Genomic DNA, 27,565 nt, shown 5'->3' with positions numbered 1-27,565 from the left:
AAGTGGCATTTGGGGTCATATTATGGGTGATAAATGATGCAGTTATTTTCTCATTCTCATTTTCAGTTGGAATCAGGTCAGCTGATTAAGTTGTATTTATTAGGTGTAGGTCTCGAGACACAGTATTAAATTGATACTCGCCCATCGTTTTTCCATGCCAAAGTATTGTTAAGCATCTGGACAAAACAATACCACTATCGACACTTATGTTATGTCAAGTCTAACTTCGCTTTAGAACCGTTCGGAATCAGAAAAAGCTAGTTCAGTTTCCCAGTCAGGATAAGAAAGCTGCCGAAATCAGACAATAACGTGTGACACTGTACTGTGTTGTTTACTCCAAGCCGTCATTCACACTCCAATGTGTAAAATATAGTTGCAAATAATTGGGCAACACACACAACCCTGCAAAACATATACAGTTTACAACTCTCTGCAGAGTGTTCTCTGTGTTTTTAAACTGTGGAAAATGACAAACTAATTATACTGAATCAAAAATACAAACAGAAGGCAGAACAAAATGTTACAACAACAAACAAATGGAACATCCCTAAACTTTAAAGTCTTGGCCCACGTGCCTCATTGTGCACAGTTGAAATCAGCCGCATTTTAGATTTTATGACCCTGCAGCTTCTTTAGCGTCTGTTATTACTGAGCCATTAGTTTGTGACAGCATGCAGAGTGAATTGGTGAGGGAATTACAACAGACTCAACAGCAGACTTTAGTTCACAGTATGCGTTGAATGCTGATTATGTTATCTTCTTCTTGATCCCCGTGTGTGTGTGTTTGTGTCTGTGTGTGTGTGTCTGTGTGTGCGTCAGGACGGGCTCAGCCCTTGCTCTGCTTTATGGGACCTCTGCTACCCTGGAGCACCACCACTTCAACCATGCTGTTATGATCCTGCAGAGTGAGGTGCCCTAATGTTTTCATTAACCTTCTGCTAGTGCCTACACTTTACAATGTGATTTCAAACAACATTTAGCACTCAATTCTTACCCCTCTTACCACCCACAGAGACAACATTTTTAAAGTTTGCTTTTAATGTAAATGTGTTTTGTACTTAAAGCAACACTATACAACGTTTGCCGGACGTTTGCTCGCTGTAGCAAACACTGCCAAATAAATGTGGATGACTTCCAAGTCTTTTTAATTTACCTCAGTTCAGCATTTAGGCTTTTGCACATCAATGATGATGCAATTAAATGCTACAAAAGTGTGAATAATTCAGAGATTATTTAGAAGCAGCCTCTCACATCAAGTATGATATGATGAAGCAAATAATCACATCACAGGAAGAAATAGGTGGATTCAGTGTCCAGTGATGATGAGCTGAAAAAAAATACCTGGGTACAACCAGCGCAGAGCTTCTTTATTTACTACTCTCTTAAGTCATTAGAGTACAGAAATGTCCACTTTTTCAGCTTGGACAAAAATGATGACTGATGCATTATTAGGTTTTGTGTAGCATCAGATTTAAAATTGACTACCTTCTTAAGTCATGAGGGACAAAAATGTCCACTTCCAAAAACTGCTATAAAAATAGCACAGATTTATATTTTTGGTTTAAATCTTTTGATTAACTTTGGTCCCAATCAAGACTATCAAATATTGAAAAATTATCAGGATTTTAATCCTTTAAATGCCAGCTTGATTACATAATGAAGAACACACAAAAATTAGTTATTGTTAATATAACAAATGTATTTATTAGTGTGGGATATGTCATCAGCCAAAATAATGACCTTGATGCATTATTAGTTAAAATGCAGCATCAGATTTTACCCTCTTAAGTCATTTGAGGACAAAAATGTTCCTTTAAGTCCAATTTAAACCACATTTTTCAGATAGCCATTACATAATATAATATAATCATGCATTATGTGATGTTAGGGTTTCATTTTTGAGAAAAATAGTAAAAATTGTAATTTTTGCTGTTCACCAATAAAATCTGCCATTTCCCCCTTATTGGCCTATGTATGAAATACTCATCATTTCATTAGTTTTTGTGCTTTTGTTGCTATTTTAAAATAAGAAATCCTATTATCATCAGTTTTCAACCCCAGCATTTTCTGATTGCACTGACTCAACTCCTTTGTTCTACTAAATGTTTGGTAGTTTTGAGCAGGGCTGAAGTTGTTTAAGAGATTTATGCGGGATCAAAATATGAATCTGTAAGGTTTTTATAACAGTTGTGAACATTTTTGTTCTCTAATGACTTAATTATATGGTAAAATCATTTCCTCGTGTTCTATTGATCTATTAGAGAAATTCATCTATTTACACTTTCTTACATAAAATTGTTGCACTAACACAACCAAAGTGATTGACAGATTAAGAGAAAAAAATGTCCATAATGTAAGCCTGAGGGTTAAGATGTCTGTCAGGTAGTTTGAAGATAGTTTTTCAGGAAGGTCCTGTTTGTTTGTAAAGAGTCACAGCTGTGTGCATTTGCATATTGGAACATTTTTAATGCAACAACAGACATTCTGATCAGATGTATACCTGTCCGAAGTAAAACTGAAAAAATTAATCTCTCTCAAAAATGAAAACTGTTATGTACATTATTGCTCTGTGAAAATCTGTTGCTGATGTAAAAGCTCACAGTAACTGGATCAGGTTAGAAAAATATTAGCTTTGCATGAAAACACGTCTGGTTACTCTTGAACTAGCTGGGCTCTGTTCTGGCAGTTTGAGTCACTGACTGTCATTAAGTTACAAGGACAGAAGTTCATTTGCAGAGTGGGAATGAAAAAAGTAACAACCTCCCACAAGTCACTCATCCACAGTGTTGCATTAAGTTTATTTCATGGCAGAATATCTTTTTTTATTTATCTGTTAAAAAGACTGATGTAGCAAACTTTGTTCCACCAGGTTAAGAGCTAACATATAGATCACCAGGATGCTGGAACAAGGTTATTATAGTTGGTGAAAACTAATGAAATAATGAAAACTAAACTAAACTAAACTAATCCATCCATCCATCCATTTTCTACCTAACTGAAACTAAAATTGAAAAAAACATTTTCGTTAACTGAAATAAAAATAGAAACTAGAGTTAAAAAAACAAACAAAAAAAAACATAACCCACTGAAACTGAATTGTGTGTTTACAAAACTATCTAAGATTGTAGCGAAAATGTGCTTAGTTTTCATCTTTGTAAAATGTATTGTTGAGATTGAACTCCCTGAGACTCCTGGCTCACAAGCAATGTGATGTGTCTCATTAGGGTTATTTATTATTATTAGTGCCTGCTGCTGCAAGGCATACGAGTGAGAACCTAGAGTGAAAAATTTCCACATACACACGAATGGGAAACAGAGAAAAACCAAGCCCACTTTGGAGCATCACAGTGTCGTCATACTTTAACGTAGAAAAGTGATTGCAACTTTAAACGGGTCACAAGACTTGAGACTTTTCTCACCTAAGTCAACGTTTTGATACATATTACACTTTTTATACAATCACAGTTTGAGTTTTGTACTTTTTTTTTTTGACGTTTTCAGATTTTATAATGAGTGTGTATTGCGTGTGGGCGTTGAGCTACAGTGACACACTCTGCTGAGATCCAGAAAAATAATCACAAAAATCTCTGAATAAACTCTTCTCCTGTCCACAATTTACAACCGACACAGACAATGTTTACATAAAAACGCTGCTATGGTTGTCGTCCCCTCTCCAATCCTTTATGAAACTATGACATTTTTGTCAGATTTTGGATGACTGACTAAACTATGAAATTTTTGTGAGGTTTTGGACAACATACTAAACTATGGCATTTTTCTCAAATTTTGGACAACATACTAAACTATGAAATTTTTGTGAGGTTTTGGACAACATACTAAACTATGGCATTTTTCTCAAATTTTGGACAACATACTAAACTATGACATTTTTCTCAAATTTTGGACGACATACTAAACTATGACATTTTTCTCAAATTTTGGACGACATACTAAACTATGACATTTTGGTCAAATTTTGGAAAACATACTAAACTATGACATTTTTGTCAGATTTTGGACGACGTATTAAACTATGACATTTTTGTGAGTTTTTAGACGACATACTAAACTATGACATTTTTGTCAAACTTTGGACGACATACTAAACTGTGACATTTTTGTCAGATTTTGGACGATATACTACACTATGCCATTTTTGTCAGATTTTGGACGACATACGACTTTTTTGTCAAATTTTGGACGACATACTAAAGTATGACTTTTATGTCAGATTTTGGACGACATACTAAAGTATTACTTTTTGGTTTCATTTTGGACAACAAACTATACTATGACATTTTTAGGTGACTTTTGACAGGGAATGTATTCTTTAAGTTGGCGGAGTGGTCTATGACACTTTGGGGTGCCAGCCTTCCTTGGTGGTAGCCGCTTCAAATCCCATCGTTGACAAATAAGTAACACATTGTGGTGGCATTCTGGATGCCATGCTGATGACATTTCTGTCAAATATTGGACGACATACTAAAGTATGACATTTTTGTCAAATGTTGGACGACATACTAAACTATGAAAATTTTGTCAAATTTTGGACGACATACTAAACTATGACATTTTTGTCACATTTTGGACGACATACTAAACTATGACATTTTTGTCAGATTTTGGACGACATACTAAACTATGACATTTTTGTCAAATTTTGGACGACATACGTAAGTATGACTATTTTGTCAAATTTTGGACGCCATACTAAACTGTGACATTTTGGTCAAATTTTGGACAACATACTAAACTATGACATTTTTGTCAAATTTTGGACGACATACTAAAGTATGACATTTTTGTCAAATGTTGGAAGACATACTAAACTAAGACATTTTTGTCAGATTTTGGACGACATACTAAAGTATGACATTTTTGTCAAATTTTGGACGACATACTATACTATGACATTTTTGTCACATTTTGGACGACATACTAAACTATGACATTTTTGTCACATTTTGGACGACATACTAAACTATGACATTTTTGTCAAATTTTTTAAGACATACTAAACTATGACAATGTTTACATAAAAACGCTGCTATGGTTGTCGTCCCCTCTCCAATCCTTTATGAAACTATGACATTTTTGTCAGATTTTGGATGACTGACTAAACTATGAAATTTTTGTGAGGTTTTGGACAACATACTAAACTATGGCATTTTTCTCAAATTTTGGACAACATACTAAACTATGACATTTTTCTCAAATTTTGGACGACATACTAAACTATGACATTTTTCTCAAATTTTGGACGACATACTAAACTATGACATTTTGGTCAAATTTTGGACAACATACTAAACTATGACATTTTTGTCAGATTTTGGACGACGTATTAAACTATGACATTTTTGTCAGATTTTGGACGACATACCACTTTTCTGTCAAATTTTGGACGACATACTAAAGTATGACTTTTATGTCAGATTTTGGACGACATACTAAAGTATTACTTTTTGGTTTCATTTTGGACAACAAACTATACTATGACATTTTTAGGTGACTTTTGACAGGGAATGTATTCTTTAAGTTGGCGGAGTGGTCTATGACACTTTGGGGTGCCAGCCTTCCTTGGTGGTAGCCGCTTCAAATCCCATCGTTGACAAATAAGTAACACATTGTGGTGGCATTCTGGATGCCATGCTGATGACATTTCTGTCAAATATTGGACGACATACTAAAGTATGACATTTTTGTCAAATTTTGGACGACATACTAAACTATGACATTTTTGTCAAATTTTGGACGACATACTAAAGTATGACATTTTTGTCAAATTTTGGACAATATACTAAAGTATGACATTTTTGTCACATTTTCGAAGACATACTAAACTATGACATTTTTGTCAGATTTTGGACGACATACTAAAGTATGACATTTTTGTCAAATGTTGGACGACATACTAAACTATGAAAATTTTGTCAAATTTTGGACGACATACTAAACTATGACATTTTTGTCACATTTTGGACGACATACTAAAGTATGACATTTTTGTCAAATTTTGGACGACATACTATACTATGAGATTTTTGTGACTTTTTGGACAACATACTAAACTATGACATTTTTGTCAAATTTTGGACGCCATACTAAACTGTGACATTTTGGTCAAATTTTGGACAACATACTAAACTATGACATTTTTGTCAAATGTTGGACGACATACTAAACTAAGACATTTTTGTCAGATTTTGGACGACATACTAAAGTATGACATTTTTGTCAAATTTTGGACGACATACTATACTATGAGATTTTTGTGACTTTTTGGACAACATACTAAACTATGACGTTTTTGTCAAATTTTGGACGACATACTAAAGTATGACATTTTTGTCAAATTTTGGACGACATACTATACTATGACATTTTTGTCACATTTTGGACGACATACTAAACTATGACATTTTTGTCAGATTTTGGACGACATACTAAACTAAGACATTTTTGTCAAATTTTTTAAGACATACTAAACGATGACATTTTTGTCAGATTTTGGACGACATACTTAAGTATGACTTTTTTGTCAAATTTTGGACGCCATACTAAACTATGACATTTTTGTCACATTTTGGACGCCATACTAAACTATGACATTTTTGTCAAATTTTTTAAGACATACTAAACTATGACATTTTTGTCAAATTTTTTAAGACATACTAAAGTATGACATTTTTGTCAAATGTTGGACGACATACTAAACTAAGACATTTTTGTCAGATTTTGGACAACATACTAAACTATGACATTTTGGTCAAATTTTGGACGCCATACTAAACTATGACATTTTAGGTGAGTTTTTAGACGACATACTAAACTGTGACATTTTGGACAAATTTTGGACGACATACTAAACTATGACATTTTTGTCAAATTTTGGACGACATACCTAAACTATGACATTTTTCTCAAATTTTGGACGACATACCTAAACTATGACATTTTGGTCAAATTTTGGACAACATACTAAACTATGACATTTTGGTCAAATTTTGGACGACATACTAAACTATGACATTTTTGTCAGATTTTGGACGACATACTAAAAAAGTATGACATTTTTGTCAGATTTTGGACGACATACTAAAGTATGACATTTTTGTCAAATTTTGGACGACATACTATACTATGACATTTTTGTCACATTTTGGACAACATACTAAACTATGCCGTTTTTGTCAAATTTTGGACGACATACTAAACTATGACATTTTTGTCAGATTTTGGACTTTATACTAAACTATGACACTTTTGTCATATTTTGGACGACATATTAAAGTATGACATTTTTGTGACTTTTTGGACAACATACTAAACTATGACGTTTTTGTCAAATTTTGGACGACATACTAAGCTATGACATTTTTGTCAGATTTTGGACGCCATACTAAACTATGACATTTTAAGTGAGTTTTTAGACGTCATACTAAACTGACATTTGTGTCAAATTTTGGACAACATACTAAACTATGGCATTTTGGTCCAATTTTGGACGACATACTAAAGTATGACTTTTATGTCAGATCTTGGACCACATACTTAAGTATTACTTTTTGGTTTCATTTTTGACAACAAACTATACTATGACATTTTTGGTTGACTTTTGACAGGGAATGTGTTCTTTCAGTTGGCGTAGTGGTCTATGACGCTTCCTTAGAACTACCATCCTTTCTTGGTGGAAGCTGGTTCATATCCCATCGTTGACAAATAAATAACACATTATGGTGGCATTCTGGATGCCATTCTATACTATGACATTTCTGTCAAATATTGGACGACATACTAAACTATCAAATTTTGGACAACATACTAAACTATGACTTTTTTGTCAGATTTTGGAAGATATACTAAACTATGACATTTTTGTGACTTTTTGGACAACATACTAAAGTATGACGTTTTTGTCAAATTTTGGACGACATACTAAACTATGACATTTTTGTCAGATTTTGGACGATATACTAAACTATGACACTTTTGTCAGATTTTGGACGACATACTAAAGTATGACTTTTATGTCAGATCTTGGACGACATACTAAAGTATTACTTTTTGGTTTCATTTTGGACAACAAACTATACTATGACATTTTTCGGTGACTTGACAGGGAATGCATATTTCAGTTGGCGTAGTGGTCTATGACACTTCCTTGGGCTGGTGTCCTTTCTTGGTGGAAGCTGGTTCAAATCCCATCGTTGACAAATAAATAACACATTATGGTGGCATTCTGGATGCCATTCTATACTATGACATTTCTGTCAAATATTGGACGACATACTAAACTAAGACTTTTTTGTCAGAATTTAGGACAACATACTAAACTATGACATTTTTGTCAAATTTTGGACGCCATACTAAACTATGACATTTTTGTCACATTTTGGACAACATACTTAAACTATGAAATTTTTGTCAAATTTTGGACGCCATACTAAACTATGACATTTTTGTCACATTTTGGACAACATACTAAACTGTGACATTTTGGTCAAATTTTGGACAACATACTAAACTATGACATTTTTGTCAAATTTTGGACGACATACTAAACTATGACATTTATGTCAGATTTTGGACAACATATTAAACTATGACATTTTTGTGACTTTTTGGACCACTTACTAAACTATGACATTTTTGTCACATTTTGGACGACATACTAGACTGACATTTTTGTCAAATTTTGGACGACATACTAAACTATGACATTTTTGTCAGATTTTGGACGACATACTAAAGTATGACTTTTTTGTAAAATTTTGGACGACATACTAAAGTATGACTTTTTTGTAAAATTTTGGACGACATACTAAAGTATGACTTTTTTGTAAAATTTTGGACGCCATAGTAACCTTTTGACAGGGAATGTATTCTTTCAGTTGGAGTAGTGGTCTATGACGCTTCCTTAGGGGTGCCAGCCTTTCTTGGTGGAAGCCGGTTCAAATCCCATCGTTGACAAATAAATAACTGATTATGATGGCATTCTGGATGCTATACTATGACATATCTGACGACATCACTTTTTTGTCCGATTTTGGGCGACATACTATAACTGATTATGATGGCATTCTGGATGCTATACTATGACATTTCTGTCAAATATCGGACGACATACTAAACTATCACTTTTTTGTCAGATTTTGGACGACATACTAAACTATGACATTTTTGTCCGATTTTGGACGACATACTAAAGTATGACATTTTTGTCAAATTTCGGACGACATACTATACTATGACATTTTTGTCACATTTTGGACAACATACTAAACTATGACATTTTTGACAGATTTCAGACGACATACTAAAGTATGACTTTTTTGTAAAATTTTGGACAACAAACTATACTATGACATTTTTGGGTGACTTTTGACAGGAGTGTATTCTTTCAGTTGGCATAGTGGTCTATGACGCTTCCTTAGGGGTGCCATCCATTCTTGGTGGAAGCTGGTTCAAATCCCATCGTTGACAAATAAATAACGCATTCTGGATGCCATTCTATACTATGACATTTCTGTCAAATATTGGACGACATACTAAACTATCAAATTTTGGACGACATACTAAACTATGATATTTTTGTCACATTTTGGACAACATACTAAACTATGACATTTTTGTCATATTTTGGACAACATACTAAACTGTGACATTTTTGTCAAATTTTGGACGACATACTAAGCTATGACATTTTTGTCACATTTTGGACAACATACTAAACTATGACATTTTTGTCATATTTTGGACAACATACTAAACTGTGACATTTTGGTCAAATCTTGGACAACATATTAAACTGTGACATTTTTGTCAAATATTGGAACGACAAACTAGACTATGACATTTTTGTCACATTTTGGACAACATACTAAACTGTGACATTTTGGTCAAATTTTGGACACCAACTAAACTGTGACATTTTTGTCACATTTTGGACAACATACTTAAACTATGACATTTTTGTCAAATTTTGGACAACATACTAAAGTATGACATTTTTGTCAGATTTTGGACGACATACTAAACTATGACATTTTTGTCTGACTTTGGACGACATACTAAACTATGACATTTTTGTGACTTTTTGGACAACGTTCTAAACTATGACGTTTTTGTCAAATTTTGGACGACATACTAAACTATGACATTTTTGTCAGATTTTGGACGATATACTAAACTATGACACTTTTGTCAGATTTTGGACGACATACTTAAGTATGACTTTTTGGCAAGTCTTTGACGACATACTAAACTATGACACTTTTGTCAGATTTTAGACAACATACTTAAGTATGACTTTTTGGCAAGTTTTGGACGACATACTAAACTATGACATTTTTGTCAAATTTTGGACGACATACTAAGCTATGACATTTTTGTCACATTTTGGACAACATACTAAACTATGACATTTTTGTCATATTTTGGACAACATACTAAACTGTGACATTTTGGTCAAATTTTGGACAACATATTAAACTGTGACATTTTTGTCAAATATTGGAACGACATACTAGACTATGACATTTTTGTCACATTTTGGACAACATACTAAACTGTGACATTTTGGTCAAATTTTGGACACCAACTAAACTGTGACATTTTTGTCAAATTTTGGACGACATACTAAGCTATGACATTTTTGTCACATTTTGGACAACATACTTAAACTGTGACATTTTTGTCAAATATTGGAACGACATACTAGACTATGACATTTTTGTCACATTTTGGACAACATACTAAACTGTGACATTTTGGTCAAATTTTGGACACCAACTAAACTGTGACATTTTTGACAGATTTCAGACGACATACTAAATATGACTTTTTTGTAAAATTTTGGACAACAAACTATACTATGACATATGACTTTTGACAGGAGTGTATTCTTTCAGTTGGCGTAGTGGTCTATGACGCTTCCTTAGGGGTGCCATCCATTCTTGGTGGAAGCTGGTTCAAATCCCATCGTTGACAAATAAATAACGCATTCTGGATGCCATTCTATACTATGACGTTTCTGTCAAATATTGGACGACATACTAAACTATGACCTTTTTGTCACATTTTGGACAACATACTAAACTATGACATTTTTGACAGATTTCAGACGACATACTAAAGTATGACTTTTTTGTAAAATTTTGGACAACAAACTATACTATGACATTTTTGGGTGACTTTTGACAGGAGTGCATTCTTTCAGTTGGCGTAGTGGTCTATGACGCTTCCTTAGGGGTGCCATCCATTCTTGGTGGAAGCTGGTTCAAATCCCATCGTTGACAAATAAATAACGCATTCTGGATGCCATTCTATACTATGACATTTCTGTCAAATATTGGACGACATACTAAACTATGACCTTTTTGTCAAATTTTGGACAACATACTTAAGTATGACTTTTTTGTCAAATTTTGGATGACATATTAAACTATGACATTTTTGTCAGATTTTGGACGACATACTATGACATTTTTGTCATATTTTGTACAACATACTAAACTATGACATTTTTGTGAGTTTATGGACGACATACTAAACTATGACATTTTTGTCTGATTTTGGACGACATACTAAACTATGACATTTTTGTGACTTTTTGGACAACGTTCTAAACTATGACGTTTTTGTCAAATTTTGGACGACATACTAAACTATGACATTTTTGTCAGATTTTGGACGCCATACTAAACTATGACATTTTTGTCAGATTTTGGACGACTTATTAAACTATGACATTTTTGTCAAATTTTGGATGACATACTAAACTATGACACTTTTGTCAGATTTTAGACAACATACTTAAGTATGACTTTTTGGCAAGTTTTGGACGACATACTTAAGTATGACTTTTTTGTCAAATTTTGGACGACATACTAAACTATGACATTTTTGTCAAATTTTGGACGACAAACTAAGCTATGACATTTTTGTCACATTTTGGACAACATACTAAACTATGACATTTTTGTCATATTTTGGACAACATACTAAACTGTGACATTTTGGTCAAATTTTGGACACCAACTAAACTGTGACATTTTTGTCAAATTTTGGACGACATACTAAGCTATGACATTTTTGTGAGATTTTGGACAACATACTTAACCATGACATTTTTGTCATATTTTGGACAACATACTAAACTGTGACATTTTGGTCAAATTTTGGACGACATACTAAAAAAGTATGACTTTTTTGTCAAATTTTTTAAGACATACTAGACTATGACATTTTTGACAGATTTTGAACGACATACTTAAGTATGACTTTTTTGTCAAATTTTGGACGCCATACTAAACTATGACATTTTTGTCAGATTTTAGACAACATACTTAAGTATGAGTTTTTGGCAAGTTTTAGACGACATACTATACTATGACATTTTTGTCACATTTTGGACAACATACTAAACTATGACATTTTTGACAGATTTCAGACGACATACTAAAGTATGACTTTTTTGTAATATTTTGGACAACATACTAAACTGTGACATTTTGGTCAAATTTTGGACACCAACTAAACTGTGACATTTTGGTCAAATTTTGGACAACATATTAAACTGTGACATTTTTGTCAAATATTGGAACGACATACTAGACTATGACATTTTTGTCACATTTTGGACAACATACTAAACGTGACATTTTGGTCAAATTTTGGACACCAACTAAACTGTGACATTTTTGTCAAATTTTGGACGACATACTTAGCTATGACATTTTTGTCAGATTTTGGACAACATACTTAAGTATGACTTTTTTGTCAAATTTTGGACGACATACTAAACTATGACATTTTTGTCATATTTTGGACAACATACTGAACTGTGACATTTTGGTCAAATTTTGGACAACATATTAAACTATGACATTTTTGTCACATTTTGGACAACATACTAAACTGTGACATTTTAAAAAATTTTGGACAACATAATAAACTGTGACATTTTTGTCAGATTTTGGACAACATACTAAACTATGACATTTTTGTCAGATTTTGGACGACATACTAAACTATGACATTTTTGTCATATATTGGACGACATACTAAACTATGACATTTTTGTCACATTTTGGACAACATACTAAACTATGACATTTTTGTCTGATTTTGGACGACATATGAAACTATGACTTTTTTTGAGTTTTTGGACGACTTACTAAACTATGACATCTTTGTCAAATTTTGACCAACATACTAAAGTATGACATTTTTGTCAAATTTTGGATGAGATACTAAACTGACATGTCATAGTTTAGTATGTCGTCCAAAATTTGGCAAAAATGTCATAGTTTAGTATGTTGTCTAAAATTCGACTTAAATGTTATAGTTTGACAGTTTTAAAGAAAACCTCCACACATCCTATATCAAAACATGCGGTTTGATCGAGAATGGCGGGCTATAACTTTTCTAAGCGTTTGAGCAACCATGGCGACAAAAATTGCAAAAAACTGCTAATAATTTCCACATACACAATCCTCACACCTTAAGAGTCAGTCTCTTTTAATGGGTGATTCCACCAAAATACCACTTTGTCTAAATACTTCAAGTTTTAAAGGTTCAATCCACCCAAATGTTTCTCCTTTACCAGCACAAGTCCTGCACCCGACGACATCGGCAGCAAGAACAGCAGGCACGCTCGAAATTTCGCCGTGGAATTGTGTAGTTTGTTATGTTCATGTGTGTCTTTAGTCTTTTGGCTATTTGAGTTTGACCTGGCACACTAACTGCATCCATCCTCAGCAATATTATGCACATTTTTTTGTAGACTGTTGTTGACTCAGGGATGGTTGTTCGTTTGTCCTAATACATTTTAAAATGGCACCTTTTGTTGGGTTTTTAATGACACACAATACTTATTATGACCTTTTTGCATTTTGCATACTCCATAGTACAAAAAACTAAAACTAACACAAAAACTAAACTAAAACTTAGCATTTTCAAAAATCTAATAAAAAAGAGAAAACCCGCTCTAAAAACTTATTAAAACTAGGTCATTTTAAAAACAAGTCAAAACTAAAAAAAAGCTTATGAACTAATACTATTATAACCTTGTGCTGGAACATCTCACCTCAATGAAATGCAGTGACATTTTCTTATCAAGAGTGACTTTAATTCCACGATAATCAGATGATGGGGTTAGCTTAGCTTAGTTTATTTTAGCACAGCACAATGACTAGAATCATTAGGAAACAACTAGCCTGGTTCTGTCCCAATTTTGTCCCAATATTCTGCTGTCCAGAATCAAGTGAACAGTCCTTTGTACTTCATATCTTTCTTCTTACCTTCTGTAAGCATGTAAATTAATCAAAACGTTGGAAGTTGAGCCTGAAGGTAACCATATATTGCCTTAACGGCTGTTCTACGTGAGCGACTAAACAAATAGCTCAAGCTGCCCTCAAATCAATGTAATTACAGAGGCGATAGATTTGGTGGTAATTGCCTGAGAGAGAGACATTTTACCAGGTGACTAGGTTTGCGTGAAGTTGTAATTAAAGATGTTTGAGGGAGCAGCTGAGATGAGGCTTAGCCGTGTAGGTTCCACTGTCTCTTCATTATCGCGGCGCTGACAACACAGTGAGCTGACAAATGTTTGCTCTGAATATCATAATGTTTTTTTTTTGTTGTTGTTGTTGATACTGGGGATAGGACAACCACTGTCCCATTAGCATATAAATGAATAGCGTGGCTAATTCAAGTAGAAGAGACAGCTCACGATTTAGTCCTCTGGTTCTCACGAATCATTGAGGACTAAATCGTGACGTTTTTAAAACCCTCTGTACCTTTGAATTTCCCCCTTCGTCGTTCTCTCGTGCCATTTCACTCGCCTTCCTCCTTCATCTTCTCCGATTGTGACACAATGAGGGAAATCTGTTGTTATGCACTTCAGTATTCACACATGAGCTGATGAAGGCGATCCGCGGACCAGCTGAGACAGTTTGCAGAACTGAATTGTCAGGAGAAATGGTCATTCAGTTTTAAATATATTGTTAGATAGTTTTTTTTTACGTCTCATTATTGTCCTCCCATTCTGCTTCCTATCTGTTATCACCCCTTCATCTTCTATTTTCTCCACAGACAGGCTCTCCATTCTCTAGCAGAAGGTGTCTAAGTGCTAAATGAATGTACAATACATGATGGGGAAATGCCCGCTTTAATGATAGAGTCTCAAGTGAGCGATGATGCTTGTTTATTAGAGCTGAGCTGCTGGCTCTCCTCCTGTCCACCTTTAATCCATCCTTCATCCAACTTCATTTTCATTAGGTTTAATTGAGATAACAGGACTTTTTCATGAAGGACTTGTTGACGCGTCACAATAGGAAAAGCCAAAACAACCGACTTGTTTGTATCGATAGATGCAGACAGATATGAATCATTGTCTCTGGCTGCTGTGGTGTTGCACGACTCTAATTCTCACATTTATTACACGTGACACATTGTATTATGGGATTGTGAGCAGAAAGGATTCCATTGTGGGGGATGAACATCTACATTACTTATATTCTCAGACTATATATATGTATATATATAAAATAAAATGTTCAAATCAGGGGTCTGCAACCTGCAGCTCTAGAGCCACATGTAGCTCTTCAGCCCCTCTGTATTTAAAAAATACATTTCTTAGAGCTCAGAGTGATAAATACAATGTCTACGTCAAAAGGCAGGTTTTCTCAAGCATGACTTACATACAATCCAAATATTGCAGCATTTATTTCAAAGTTGGTTACTTTTAATTTCATTAACTTGCCACAAACAATGGAAAGACTTGACGAAAAATAAAAAACTAGAAATGTCAACAGTTTTCTTTTTGTAGTTCATACATGCAACAAACTGTTGTTTTTTTATATACAAAATATATCTGTATAAAAAGATGTACACATGTTATGATGGGTCAAATAGGTTTTGTGGCTCCACATTCATTTTATTTGGGTGGAGATGGGACAAAAATAACTCTTTTTACCCTGTATTTAATATTCAAGTTAGGTGTGTTTGTATACAGCACAGTGAAAACAACATGAATTCAACACCTTTTTAAGGCAAGAAATAAGACAACATATAGGATGTGAGTTTGAAGACGGACCTGGTTTGTTCACTGTCGTATCTTCCTGGGACACCTGCGTAATAAACAGAGCCATTGTTAATTGTATCTGTAAAACCAGTGGTTTTGTCAAGTGGGAAAAACATGACAGATTTCCTTTTTTGCCATTATGTTCTTTCCATTATTATACTGATTTCATTCACTTCAGTGTTTGAATCACTGGAACGATTGAAAGCTCTTCAGCTCTGGACCTTGGCTATAGCTTACACCGTCATGCACAAAGGCAGAGTACAAAGCAGCTGAAAATTCTACATAGTTCCATGTATCTCTGTGATACATCAATAAACCCCCATCATCAAATGATTATGATTAAATCATGATGCATAATGCATACATTTAGCAATAATGCCTTTTCAAAAGAGCCAGAAACAGATGATTGATCAGTAATAATATCAGGGCAGGGGTATGAACAGTGTCATGGTGTAAGATCAACTGTTTTTTTTTTTGAGGAATATGAACTAATTCAATGTGGAGTGCAAAAACTCACTCTGGGGGTTAATGACAAACAACAATTCATGCAAGAGCAGTGACACGTCCTGTGTTTGAATTCTGACGCGTGCTTATGTCTGTATTTTTTCTCTTCAGGGCCACAATATCTTCTCCAACCTGTCGTCCACAGAGTACAGCGACCTCATGCAGCTGCTCAAACAGTCCATTCTGGCGACAGACCTCACTCTTTACTTTGAGTAAGTTCCTGTAAACACGATGCTTATTACACTGTTAAATCACAACTGTGCCTTCTTTTTTCTGTCTCAGTCGCTCTGCCTGTGTCCATTTATGAAGCCGTTTATTGTACGTTTGTCTTTTAGGTAGTACTGCCCCCTTGTGGAGTATATGTAGTGTGCACTTGCATGAGCAAACTGCTGTGTGTTTCCCTGCAGGAACAGAAACAGCTTCTTTGAGCTGGTCAATAAAGGGGAGTACAACTGGAATGTAAAGGCCCATCGAGACATGTGCAGGTGATGTTCTGCATTCAGAATTCAAAATTTAAAATGAAAGGTTTATTCTAAATATGTAATGAAATTACATATTGCTCTGCTCTCCTCTCAGATCCATGATGATGACTGCTTGTGATCTTGGTGCTGTGACTAAACCTTGGGATATATCACGCAAGGTGAGGAATATTTGAAATAAGAAAACTGTTTTGATTGTTTTTGAACAAACATTTTCACGATAAAACATAAAACACCAAACACTCTCTGATATGAGACCCCAAACTGTTTTTCTCTGTCTTGTGCACATAACAGGACCACATAGTGTCACTACTTTAGGCTGCTGTCCTGCTTCTGTCTTTCCAGGTGGCAGAGTTGGTGACCAGCGAGTTCTTTGAGCAGGGTGACAGAGAGAGATCAGAGCTAAAGCTCACACCCTCAGTGAGTCTGCTGAGCCGTCCCTGGCTTAGTTCTTTCTTTCTTTCTTTCTTTCTTTCTTTCTTTCTTTCCTTTTTATTTTCCTTGGCTTGCATGACTCCCTCAGGTGGATGCTGCTGGAGATATATTTCTTCCGCAGTTGCAAATGTACATTATATACTGACCGCGTATATAAGGGAAACACGAGCGCTTGTGTCTCCCAGTGTGAGAAAACTGTATCGTCAGCTTGACCGCTCCACTGCCTCACTGCTGTGCCAAGAGCAAATCTGTGCACTACTGTGTAGCGTGTAACAGAAAAAACTTAACAAAACAAAAGAAAAACAAACTGGAAACAAACAGCAATCAAATACTGACCTTTATTTACATTCACTTGTAAACAAAGGAGGATGGTGCTCCACAAAACTTGCTGCTGATAGCAGAGATAATCTAAACTATAATAATAATAATAATAATAATAAGACTTACAGAGAAAGTCTTTAGTCCAGTTTAAGATATTTGTCTTCATTCATGACTCAGAGCTGTAGCCCCACAGCAGAGGAGTAGCCCACTGTCTCTTTGATTGAGGAGCTTTGAAGGCTGCACTGTGTTGCGAGTTCTTTAAGAGGGAAAAAGAAAAGCCAACAGCTTTGTGCAAGCAATTAATGGCTGTTGACTAATCGAGCCGGGCCACATTGCCTCTTCTCTGAATGAAATAGCTAATGCAATTGCCTCAGGTCTGCCGCTTATGTCAAACCTTCGCCGCTCCACGTGTGGGTGTTGGAAATTAAATATTAAGTTCTAAGTCATAGCCCAGTAACTATCTCTGAGGCACAGCCTGGGTAGAGCCTCTTAGGTTTGAGGCCACAGAAGAATGAAGGAGAATAGAAAATATACATGAAATAAGCATGGTTGTCTTGAGAGCTGAGGGACTTTTCTTGAACCAAAGGAGTAACAGCAGCACATTAGGGACAGAAAGCCTCGACTTGTAGCCTGATATTTAACAGACTTTTGCGAGCACAAATGAAAGCACATGCAAATGAAATTGTGTCCGTTTTGTTTCAGGCCATCTTTGATCGAAACAGGAAGGACGAGTTGCCGGGGCTCCAGCTGGAGTGGATTGATGGAATTTGTGCTCCGTTGTATGAGGTAACTCTCGATGCTCTATGGCCTTCTTTTGTGTGACACTTGTCGTGCACGTCAGCCTTTGACATGAGGTAAAGCTGCGGTCCCTCCTCAGCTATTGTCCCCCCCCCAACTGATGTCACTGCCACAAACTACCAATCAGCTTTCTTTCTAACCACATATTTCTGAATGAAATGAAGAAAAATGCATCTATTGAAGCAACCTCAAGGTTTTTTTTTTTAGAAAAGCAGAATGAGAGTGCACTTTGTGACTGCAAGAAAGCTCCAAGGTAGTGGAGTGTGTGTACAGTGCTGTGATGTTAGTCAGGTTAAGTCCCCTCTCATAAGACAGTGTACTTTTAGCTTCAGTGCACAGCAATAAAAAAAGGGACCAACTCTGTACTACATGCTTTTCCTCTGTGACGCAGAAAAAGAGGCTGATTTTATTGTCTGATGGCAGCAGAGCAAGAGTTAGAGTCAGTGATTATCTCTGAGGGAATTATAGTCGTGTATAGATAATGGAAATCTATGCAGCGTACTCGCTGGTGTAGTAATGTGTGTGTGTGTGAATGACGTCAAGAGTTCTCACCTGCCCCTCCCACAGCTGGCAGCAGTGGCTGTGTGGGAGGAAGAAGGCAGACTTACTGAGGAGATCAGGGTTGTAAAGAGATGAGGAGCGCTGAAGGTGAATTCATGAAAGTCAAACACAGGCAGGACGAATTGTGAAAGAGGTCAACGATGAAGTCGTTCAGTCATCTCTTACAGCGCACGGGGCGATTTCTCTGCTTCCGTTCTGTTCAGCTTCTTTTTTTACTGTCACATTGAAAACACATTAGTGGAAAACAAACAATGCATCATCTTCACGTCTATTGACTTATCACAGAATCAATGTCTAAAGCAGACTAGTGTGTGTATGTGTGGGGGGGGGGGGGGGTTCTGGTTTCACCGCTGTTGCTGTTGTCTGTGTTGTGGAAATACAAAAGCATCAAAGTGGTGTGTGTTGTCTGCGTGGGGAGTTTTTTTGTCTCCACACGGCGTCATGTGAAGGCTGATGTTTGGAGAATGCAGATACGGAGCTCACGATCGTGCTGCTGCCAATTAAACTTGCAAGGGGGGAGAAGAGAGGAAGTTTGGAGGCGGCAGGGTTTTTGTCCGTGGGTGGAAGAGATCTTGTTCTTGATCTTGCTGATCTCCTCCTCCTGGTGGTGGCTGGCTACTTTGTGGAATATTAATCCCCCATTATATAACCTTCCATCTCTATACCCCAGCAAATGACACTCTTTCTCTTTCTCTCTCTCTTTCTTTCCTACATTAGAACAATAATAATAATAGTAATAATAATAATTATGTTAATAATAAACTTGGCAAAGCATTGCCAATGTTCCACAGACTGTGTTTCTGCAGAGAAATCGGGAACATAGGGAGATCTCACCTTCTTTTAACCAGCAGATTAGACAAACCATAAAGATGATCACTGTTCTTGAAGCTTACAGTTACAGCAGTGTGATGATGTCCTTTTTGTCATCAAACACATACACACACAGGTTCGGGCAGCTATTCTAGTCTTCTTAGGACACTGCGATGTCTTTCATTCATTTGGACAGTTTAAACAAAGCCCTTTCCTTAACGTCACCATTTGCCGCTGATCTTAACCAAACCACAGTTCAAATCCTAGCACTAAAACCTGACCAGTTCCTCAGAAACTGAGGTTCTGCCTCATGAGGACCAGGTTTTATAGTCTCCATGAGGACTACTGGTCCTGACAAGGTCAGTGTTTATGCCTTTAAGGTCCTAAAAAGATAGCAAATCCAGGTACACACGGGTAAGCTTTATCACAGAAGTAATATTGTTGACAGCAGTGAATACTTTGTAAAAGTCAATTTATCATATATTATGAACCAGTGTTCCACATCCAAGATAATGATTGTTGTTAATGGTTTTCTCGATTAATTATACAAATCTAACTAACCTCTAACACAGTTATTTTTTTTATTTTATTTTTATACTGTTGCTGTGATAAATGACATCCTATGAGTCCCATTATCTGTTCAAAGATAATAAAGGAAGGAAGTTTACAACATACTACGACCACAGCTGTAATAACAACAGAACAAATATATAAACACACTACAACAGTGAATGTTTTTCTGAAGCCCAAGTCCAAAAGTCTAAAGCCCTAAAATAACTCATTTACAATCTCCTAAAACAACAAATCCTCCCATTTGAGAAGCAGGAACTGGAGGATGTTTGACCTTTTAGCTAAAAATAATAAAAAAAAACAAAAACAGATATTCATCACAATGGATGCACACTCACTTTCTGTTGACTGAGTTATTTATTTATCATTTCAGTTGCACATTATTGCTGATCATTTAGATTTTTGAATCCAGGAATGTCACTGACCATTGACTTTATCTCAAATCACAGAAATGGAAATCACTGTTGTGCTCTCGTGTTGCTGTGTTCCATAATTTCATAAATTAGCACACATCCCAGCAGTTACAACAGTATGAATTATTCACATATTAATACAAATGAGGAACGAACGTGACGACTGAGTCCTGCTTTCTTAGCTTGGCCACGTTACAGAGTTGTTGTTTGAATGGTATTTTCTTCCTACATTCACTTGTTTAGAATTGTTTAAAAACACTCGCTTATATAGGACTGCTTTGCATATTTATGTAAAGCTCAGTTAATTGCAGGCTGTGTTACAACAGATTTGATTCCCCATTCAAGCAAACAATACACTCACCGTCCCCAGCGTGGATACAGTATACCTATTTATTTAACTCACTTCCACAATGGCTGCCTGTTAAACTCCAGAAGATTCCATTGTTTTCAATGTGGCACGCACTCCCATATGTTATATTTCCATATGAAACAGGGTTAATGAAACAATAAGTAATCACACGGACCGTCCTCGAAATCAAACGGACACAGAAGACACTGTTAACGGAACAGAGGGAACAAAATCCTCCCTGTCATTTTAATAAATTACCAGCAGGTAATTTATTTTGCCTCACTGCCACTTACAGTTTAGCACAGAGGGGGAAAAAAAGACAAATGCAACCTATCTCAGTGATACACACGCTTCTAATCTTTAAAGAGCAGGCATTTGATGGGCTGCTGCCATTAAGCGACTATATGAGGCTGTTATGGTCGTCAGCTGTTGTCTGTTTTCTTGCATTTGTTTTAGGCGTTATAGTGATTTTTGATGAAGAATGTGCAACTTTTCTAGCCCCATGTATCAGCTGTGCCTCTGATCTAAATTCATTTCACAGATCCAAACATCAAAGTCTCCTCTAACCGTCTGGATGAATAACATATTGTGTTTGTTGCACGATGAGAAACACGTTTACGTTCAATTTTCAAAGTTAGCAACTTTGGTGATGCCCTGACCTTTTCTCTGGTGCCACCATGAGGTTTACTTTGGGTGGGTGGGTGGGGGGGGTGGGGGGGAAGTGGGGTCTTTCAACTTGACGGGTGTGGGTTTGATTCCGCTAGTCTACATGCCGATGTGTCCTTGGAGCAAGACGTTAACCCATGTTAACCCACTTTGCTCCTGATGGCTGTGCCGGCAGCGTGTGAATGAGTATGAAAGATACGCTGCACAAAGATGCACTGTATGAAAGTGTGAGTGAATGGAAGTGAAAGGCAGAACTGTAGTGGGAAACAGCTTTGAGTGTTCATCAAGACCAGAAAAGCGCCATATAAATACAGACCATTTACCATTACATGTGTGGCTTTGAATTATTTGATGGTGGATACATAGATAGATAGATAGATAGATAGATAGATAGATAGATAGATAGATAGATAGACAGACAGACAGACAGACAGACAGACAGATAAAAATACATCCATACACACATTCATCCATACATACATGCCGATGTACATACTGTATACACCTACAGTATGTCCATACACACATACAGACAGACAAATAGATAGATAGAACAACAACATCCCCACATATGTACATAAACCCACATAGATACACACACGCACAGAAGCATATAATGTAATAAATGTCATTTGTTGGCCTCTGTATGATCTGTGATCATTGATGAGCTGGATTTCTTCCTCTAGCACCAACGCTGACATTCCCCATAGCCTCGGCTGCAGCTTAGTGCTAATTAGCAGCTTTTATCATTAAATTAGTTTAGATAAACATTTCACTGGATTACTAATGTTGCATGTCTGGCATCACAAGGTACTGTATTTATTTATAAGAAAAAATGTTGTCTAGACACAAACTGTCTATAATGTACATTCTACATTTTATTTTAACACATTTTTATAGTCTTTTATAGTCTACTTAATGTTAATATCTTTATATATTGTAAATTTTTTGGTAATGCATGTTTATTATTTATTATATTCATCCTTACTGTCTTTGCTGCTTTAACAATGTTCATTTCCTCACTGCGGGACAAATAAAGGACTATTTTATCTTATGTTATAAATAAAAAAAGGCTTATTCTAATGTTATGAAAGTCTTTTCTTTCTTTTTTATTTAATTTCAAAGGGATTTAACACTTATACAAACATACTTACATATAGTAAACCCTCTGTATGTTACACACTGGACCTTTAATACATTTAATACTAATTTCCATATGAATCATGATTTGCAGTATTACAGATTGTTTGCAAACCAAAGTGTTTCTTCTCTGTCTCCAGACTCTGGTACAGTTGAATCCGAAACTCCAGCCGATGCTTGACTTGATCAAAGCGAACAGGTCCAAATGGGAGGAACTGAACAAGAAGAGACAACGTGGCCAGAGCACGTCTGCACCAACAAGCCCATGCAGCGTTGAAAGCACAGAAACCAGTGGCTGCACTGTGGCCAAAAGTGGCAGCACACCTTGCTGCAGCAGCAGCAGCAGCAGCAGCAACAGCAGCAGCAACAGCAGCAGCAGCAGCAGCAGCAGCAACAGTAGCAGCAGCAGCAGCAGCAATGATGCTGATGGCACAACATCTAAACCTGTTAGTTAGCTGGTGCTGCCACCTTCATGCTGATCGTTTTCGGCTTATTTCCTCTTAAATGCAGCCTGCAACAGAGACAGCTGTGCAGTGCAGTGCATGCAGAGGTTCTTGGGCTCTGCTCGTCTTCGCTTTAGCTACTAGAGATGAGCTTTAGACTTGAGTGCGGCGCTATCATAGAGGTTTATATGCTCCCTTCAGTCTTCGTGGCTGACAGAGCTGTGTTTGGCAAGCTTGTTGGAGCAGCTACAAATCAGCTGACGACACCAGCTGATGTCAGAAAGGCATCTGAAAAACACTGTGTCAACACGTTAAGCAGTGAGCTAATTCTGGGCATTGCACACATTTTCAGCACAACATGGCATGGGGGAATATTGGAAAAGGAATATTTGTCTCTGCTGTGGTTAGTATTGCTATTGGTATTTTCTTCTTGCTCACATTTTTTCTGGGGTAACAGAGATATTTTTTTGTAAATGTGTACATAGGCTATTGAGTTATTTACAAGTGCTGTTTAAAAAAAAAAAATAAAAAATAAAAAAAAAAAAACCAACCCCTGCAAGCTCTGGATTGTAATGGCTGCAGAGTCTCTGAAGGATGAAGGGATGCGGGAACAGCAGGACCTGTGACAGTGCTTGCAATGCAAATTGAGTGCTCCGCTCCCTCCCTTCCTGTGCCTTGTTTTAAGACCCTAATGAAAAATGCATGGCCTCCTCCTCACCTAGATTCTTTAGATCGTATATTGAACCATGATGTATTTTTTTTGTTGTTGCCATAATTAGTAAAAACCAATGACTGCAGTTTTGCCCACATTGGCCACAAACCACTGAAGTTATAGTTAAATCTATTTCGCCCAATTTTATAAATGCGGGGTCTCACTTGTACACACACTTGTGCGCAGACATGTGTGCAGCACATACACACACACACGCACACATGTGCACAAACACACACAATGTGCCTTGATGAAGTTGTTTTAGTAATCTCTGCAAGAACATAGTTTATCTACCTTGATTTAACACTTACATTTCAAAACATTAGACAGAACTAGTAAAGCGACTAATTCAACTATGTTAAAATGAACGCATCAAAATACACATATTTGCTTTCTGCTGGACACGGAGACGCTGCATCTGCATCAGCATCAGCAGTTTGGCTGTAGATCAGTCTTCTGGTCCCTTTTTGTCCCGAAAGTTAGCCTCGGGTTGCCAACTTCCTGAAAATAAGAAACTCCGTTATACTGTTAATATACTGCACGTTACATTACACCCACAAACTACAGAATTCCACTGTCACATTTAAGTAAAATATGCAGTTTCTCTGCTACACAATAGTATTTCTATGTCTGTAACGTGCTATCAACCAAACAGGAGTTTAAAAATCGATATTATCATTTATTACATTGTTTGCAATGTAATAAATGACATCTATGACATCTGGCATCTTTCTCCCTGAGCAGTATCCTCCTGTCGCCATTTTACCTATTTACGATAGAGAATTGGATGCCCCAATTAAGAGTGCCCATTTTCTGTTGGATAGTGATGAACGACAGATGGAGAGCAGCGATTTTCCCCCTCAAATCACACTCAATCATGGTTTTGCATGAATTACTGAATAAGGAAATAAGGAACAAATCTTTTCTCTTTGAAATACGGGACACATCCTTATTTTACGGAACGGTTGGCAACCCTAAATTAGCCTAGCTCAGTCCAGAGGAAACACAGTGATCCACCTAACAACACCTCTCACATAAGCTTGTTTTGTTTCTGTATTCTTTATATTTTCAGTAACAAATTTTAAACAATGGCGATCCATTGTTAGTTTTAGAGGTGCTGATGAGCAGATTCTGTTTCTGTTGGATGGGACCAACTGTTAACAAGCTGTAGCAGTATTTAAATGCACAATATGAACATTTTTACAACATTTACTAGTGGAGTTGGATGTTTCAGATGAGTATCCCTCGCTGTAGTGAGTGTTGGAGAACCTTCAAAGATGTTTAGTTTGTCCATTATGGCTGCAACATGGTGGTCAAATATGGCTCCTTCTTAGGTATCACTTAATATAAAATTATCATTAGCTTCAATCTTTTCCACAGTAAGCAAATATGTGATTTTCCCAAAAGGTTTCTTTAAATTTGATTTTCTTTATCTTGAAGCTCACAAATCCAAACAAATCAAATCTGCAGAGGACAGAAGACTTGTAGCACACTCTGAAGTGCCCATGTAGTCACAGGCTGTTATTTTTCATTTGTATTTTTACTGTAAGTATTCTTGAGTGGGACTTTGCCTTTTGAATTGTGTTGTACCTTTGTTAATTGGAGTTTAAAACGTGACTGTGCACACTGTGTGGCATGGATCGGTGTGCTCTAATGTACTTTGGCCGAAGAGCTGAACTGAAGTCGACCAGAAAAATGATGAATTGCATGTTTTATGCAGTATTAAATTCAACCACTTGCTAAGAATGTAGCAAAACGTGTGAGCCAATGAATACCTCGTATTTTGAACCTCATTAGTAAACACATTGTTTCATCTGAAATGCATGACTTAAATTCTATTGCATCATGTTCCGTGACTATGAATATTGCTGTTCTATTTTTCTATGAGGTCTCCATGTGGTCGACCTGTCTTGTCTTTTCTTTGCATTGTAATGTGCTTCTTCTTGTGTTTCTTCTCTCCTCTTACCAGTTTGGACTCTGGGTTTTGTTTTTTTTGGCGGGATACACTAAGGAAACCGTAAGGCATGAAAAGGCAAATGTGCAATGTTTCTGTTTAGAGTTTAAATAAAAATATGCTGCTACGTTGTGTGCTCTCGCTTATTCTTATTCTTACAAGAGCAAGACGGAATCATTGGAAGTGAATAGGTTATTTCCATGTTGCATCATTTATACAACTACTACATTACTTTAATTGAAAAATTACCTGGATGATTGAGAATCTTCAGTCACACAAAAATGATTGCACTTTTGCCCCATATTTATCTGTCAACCGACTTGTTTCTTTCTGGGTTTAAATGCTAAAAATACACAAGTACTTTTAAAGACATTGCTAAAAGCATTACAATAAATAATAGTAAAAAAAAAAAAAACAACTGCAGGAAGCATGTTTCTATTACCCAGTATTACCACTTTCACTGAATTAAATGGCCTTCACTGTTCCTGCGCCACCGTTTCCAGTGTGTCTCTCGGTGCAGTGCTGCCCTCATGTGGACAAATGCGTCATTGCACGCAAAACTGTATCTCTCAATGAAACACTGCAGACATTCATTAAGAAAAAAAAATGCAGGAAGATTGATGCATGATGCGAAATAATAGGAATAAAATAATGATAGGAATTATCTTAATCTACACAAACATGAATATATATACATATATACACCCATGTAGCCTGTATGGGTACATGTAACACAACACAACACAATATATATATATACACATATACATATATACGTATATATACACATATATATATATATACATATATGTATGTATATATATATGTACATATATATATATATATATACACATATATATATGTAAACATCATGTCCATCCACAAAAATCCTAGGTATTAAAACACAGTGTGAGGATTGCAATGGCTGCAGTGTATTTCATTGTCCAAGGCTGACTTCTGTTGCTGTTGTAAGGTGGTGGTGACGTCAGCAGGCAGTGTGTGGGTGGCTGTGTGGGTGAAGATGATTCCCAAATGAGCCTGTGTGAAGTGAAAAAAAAAACACTAAAAGCCTGCCAAGAAGCAAAAGACAGGTTGTGTTAAACGCCTCTCTGCTGGACTACCTTGAGCTTAGTGGTGCAGGTTGAGAGGAAGAGCAAATAATAAAATACACAGCTCTCAGGATCCAGTTGACCCTCCGAGCACTGTGTGACAACATAACTAAAGGCTACCGTTGAAGAGCTGAACAGGAAATGATGTGCGAGAGAGAGGGGGGGGGTTGTCTCTGCGGTCTTTACAGTGTTGTCTGTGCGCTCCAAAGAG

At 36.2% G+C, this 27,565-nt stretch overlaps 1 protein-coding gene across 1 annotated transcript in view; it reads left to right on the top strand.

The window, feature by feature from the left end:
• Positions 1 to 26,372, top strand: part of pde11a (phosphodiesterase 11a) — a 55,024-nt gene extending 28,652 nt beyond the window's left edge. Inside the window, exons 14-20 of the mRNA XM_058623023.1 lie at positions 820 to 910; positions 16,706 to 16,806; positions 17,002 to 17,079; positions 17,171 to 17,234; positions 17,419 to 17,493; positions 18,532 to 18,615; positions 23,277 to 26,372. Of these exons, the coding sequence (XP_058479006.1) occupies positions 820 to 910; positions 16,706 to 16,806; positions 17,002 to 17,079; positions 17,171 to 17,234; positions 17,419 to 17,493; positions 18,532 to 18,615; positions 23,277 to 23,591 (808 nt within the window). The 3' untranslated portion in view covers positions 23,592 to 26,372. The remainder of the gene's footprint in view (positions 1 to 819; positions 911 to 16,705; positions 16,807 to 17,001; positions 17,080 to 17,170; positions 17,235 to 17,418; positions 17,494 to 18,531; positions 18,616 to 23,276) is intronic.
• Positions 26,373 to 27,565: the final 1,193 nt, after the last annotated feature.

This window comes from Solea solea, chromosome 2, assembly GCF_958295425.1.
Source record: "Solea solea chromosome 2, fSolSol10.1, whole genome shotgun sequence".
NCBI classification, from domain to species: Eukaryota; Metazoa; Chordata; class Actinopteri; order Pleuronectiformes; family Soleidae; genus Solea; species Solea solea.
The sequence above is the reverse complement of the archived record's forward strand: the minus strand, read 5'-3'. Positions and strand labels throughout refer to the sequence as shown.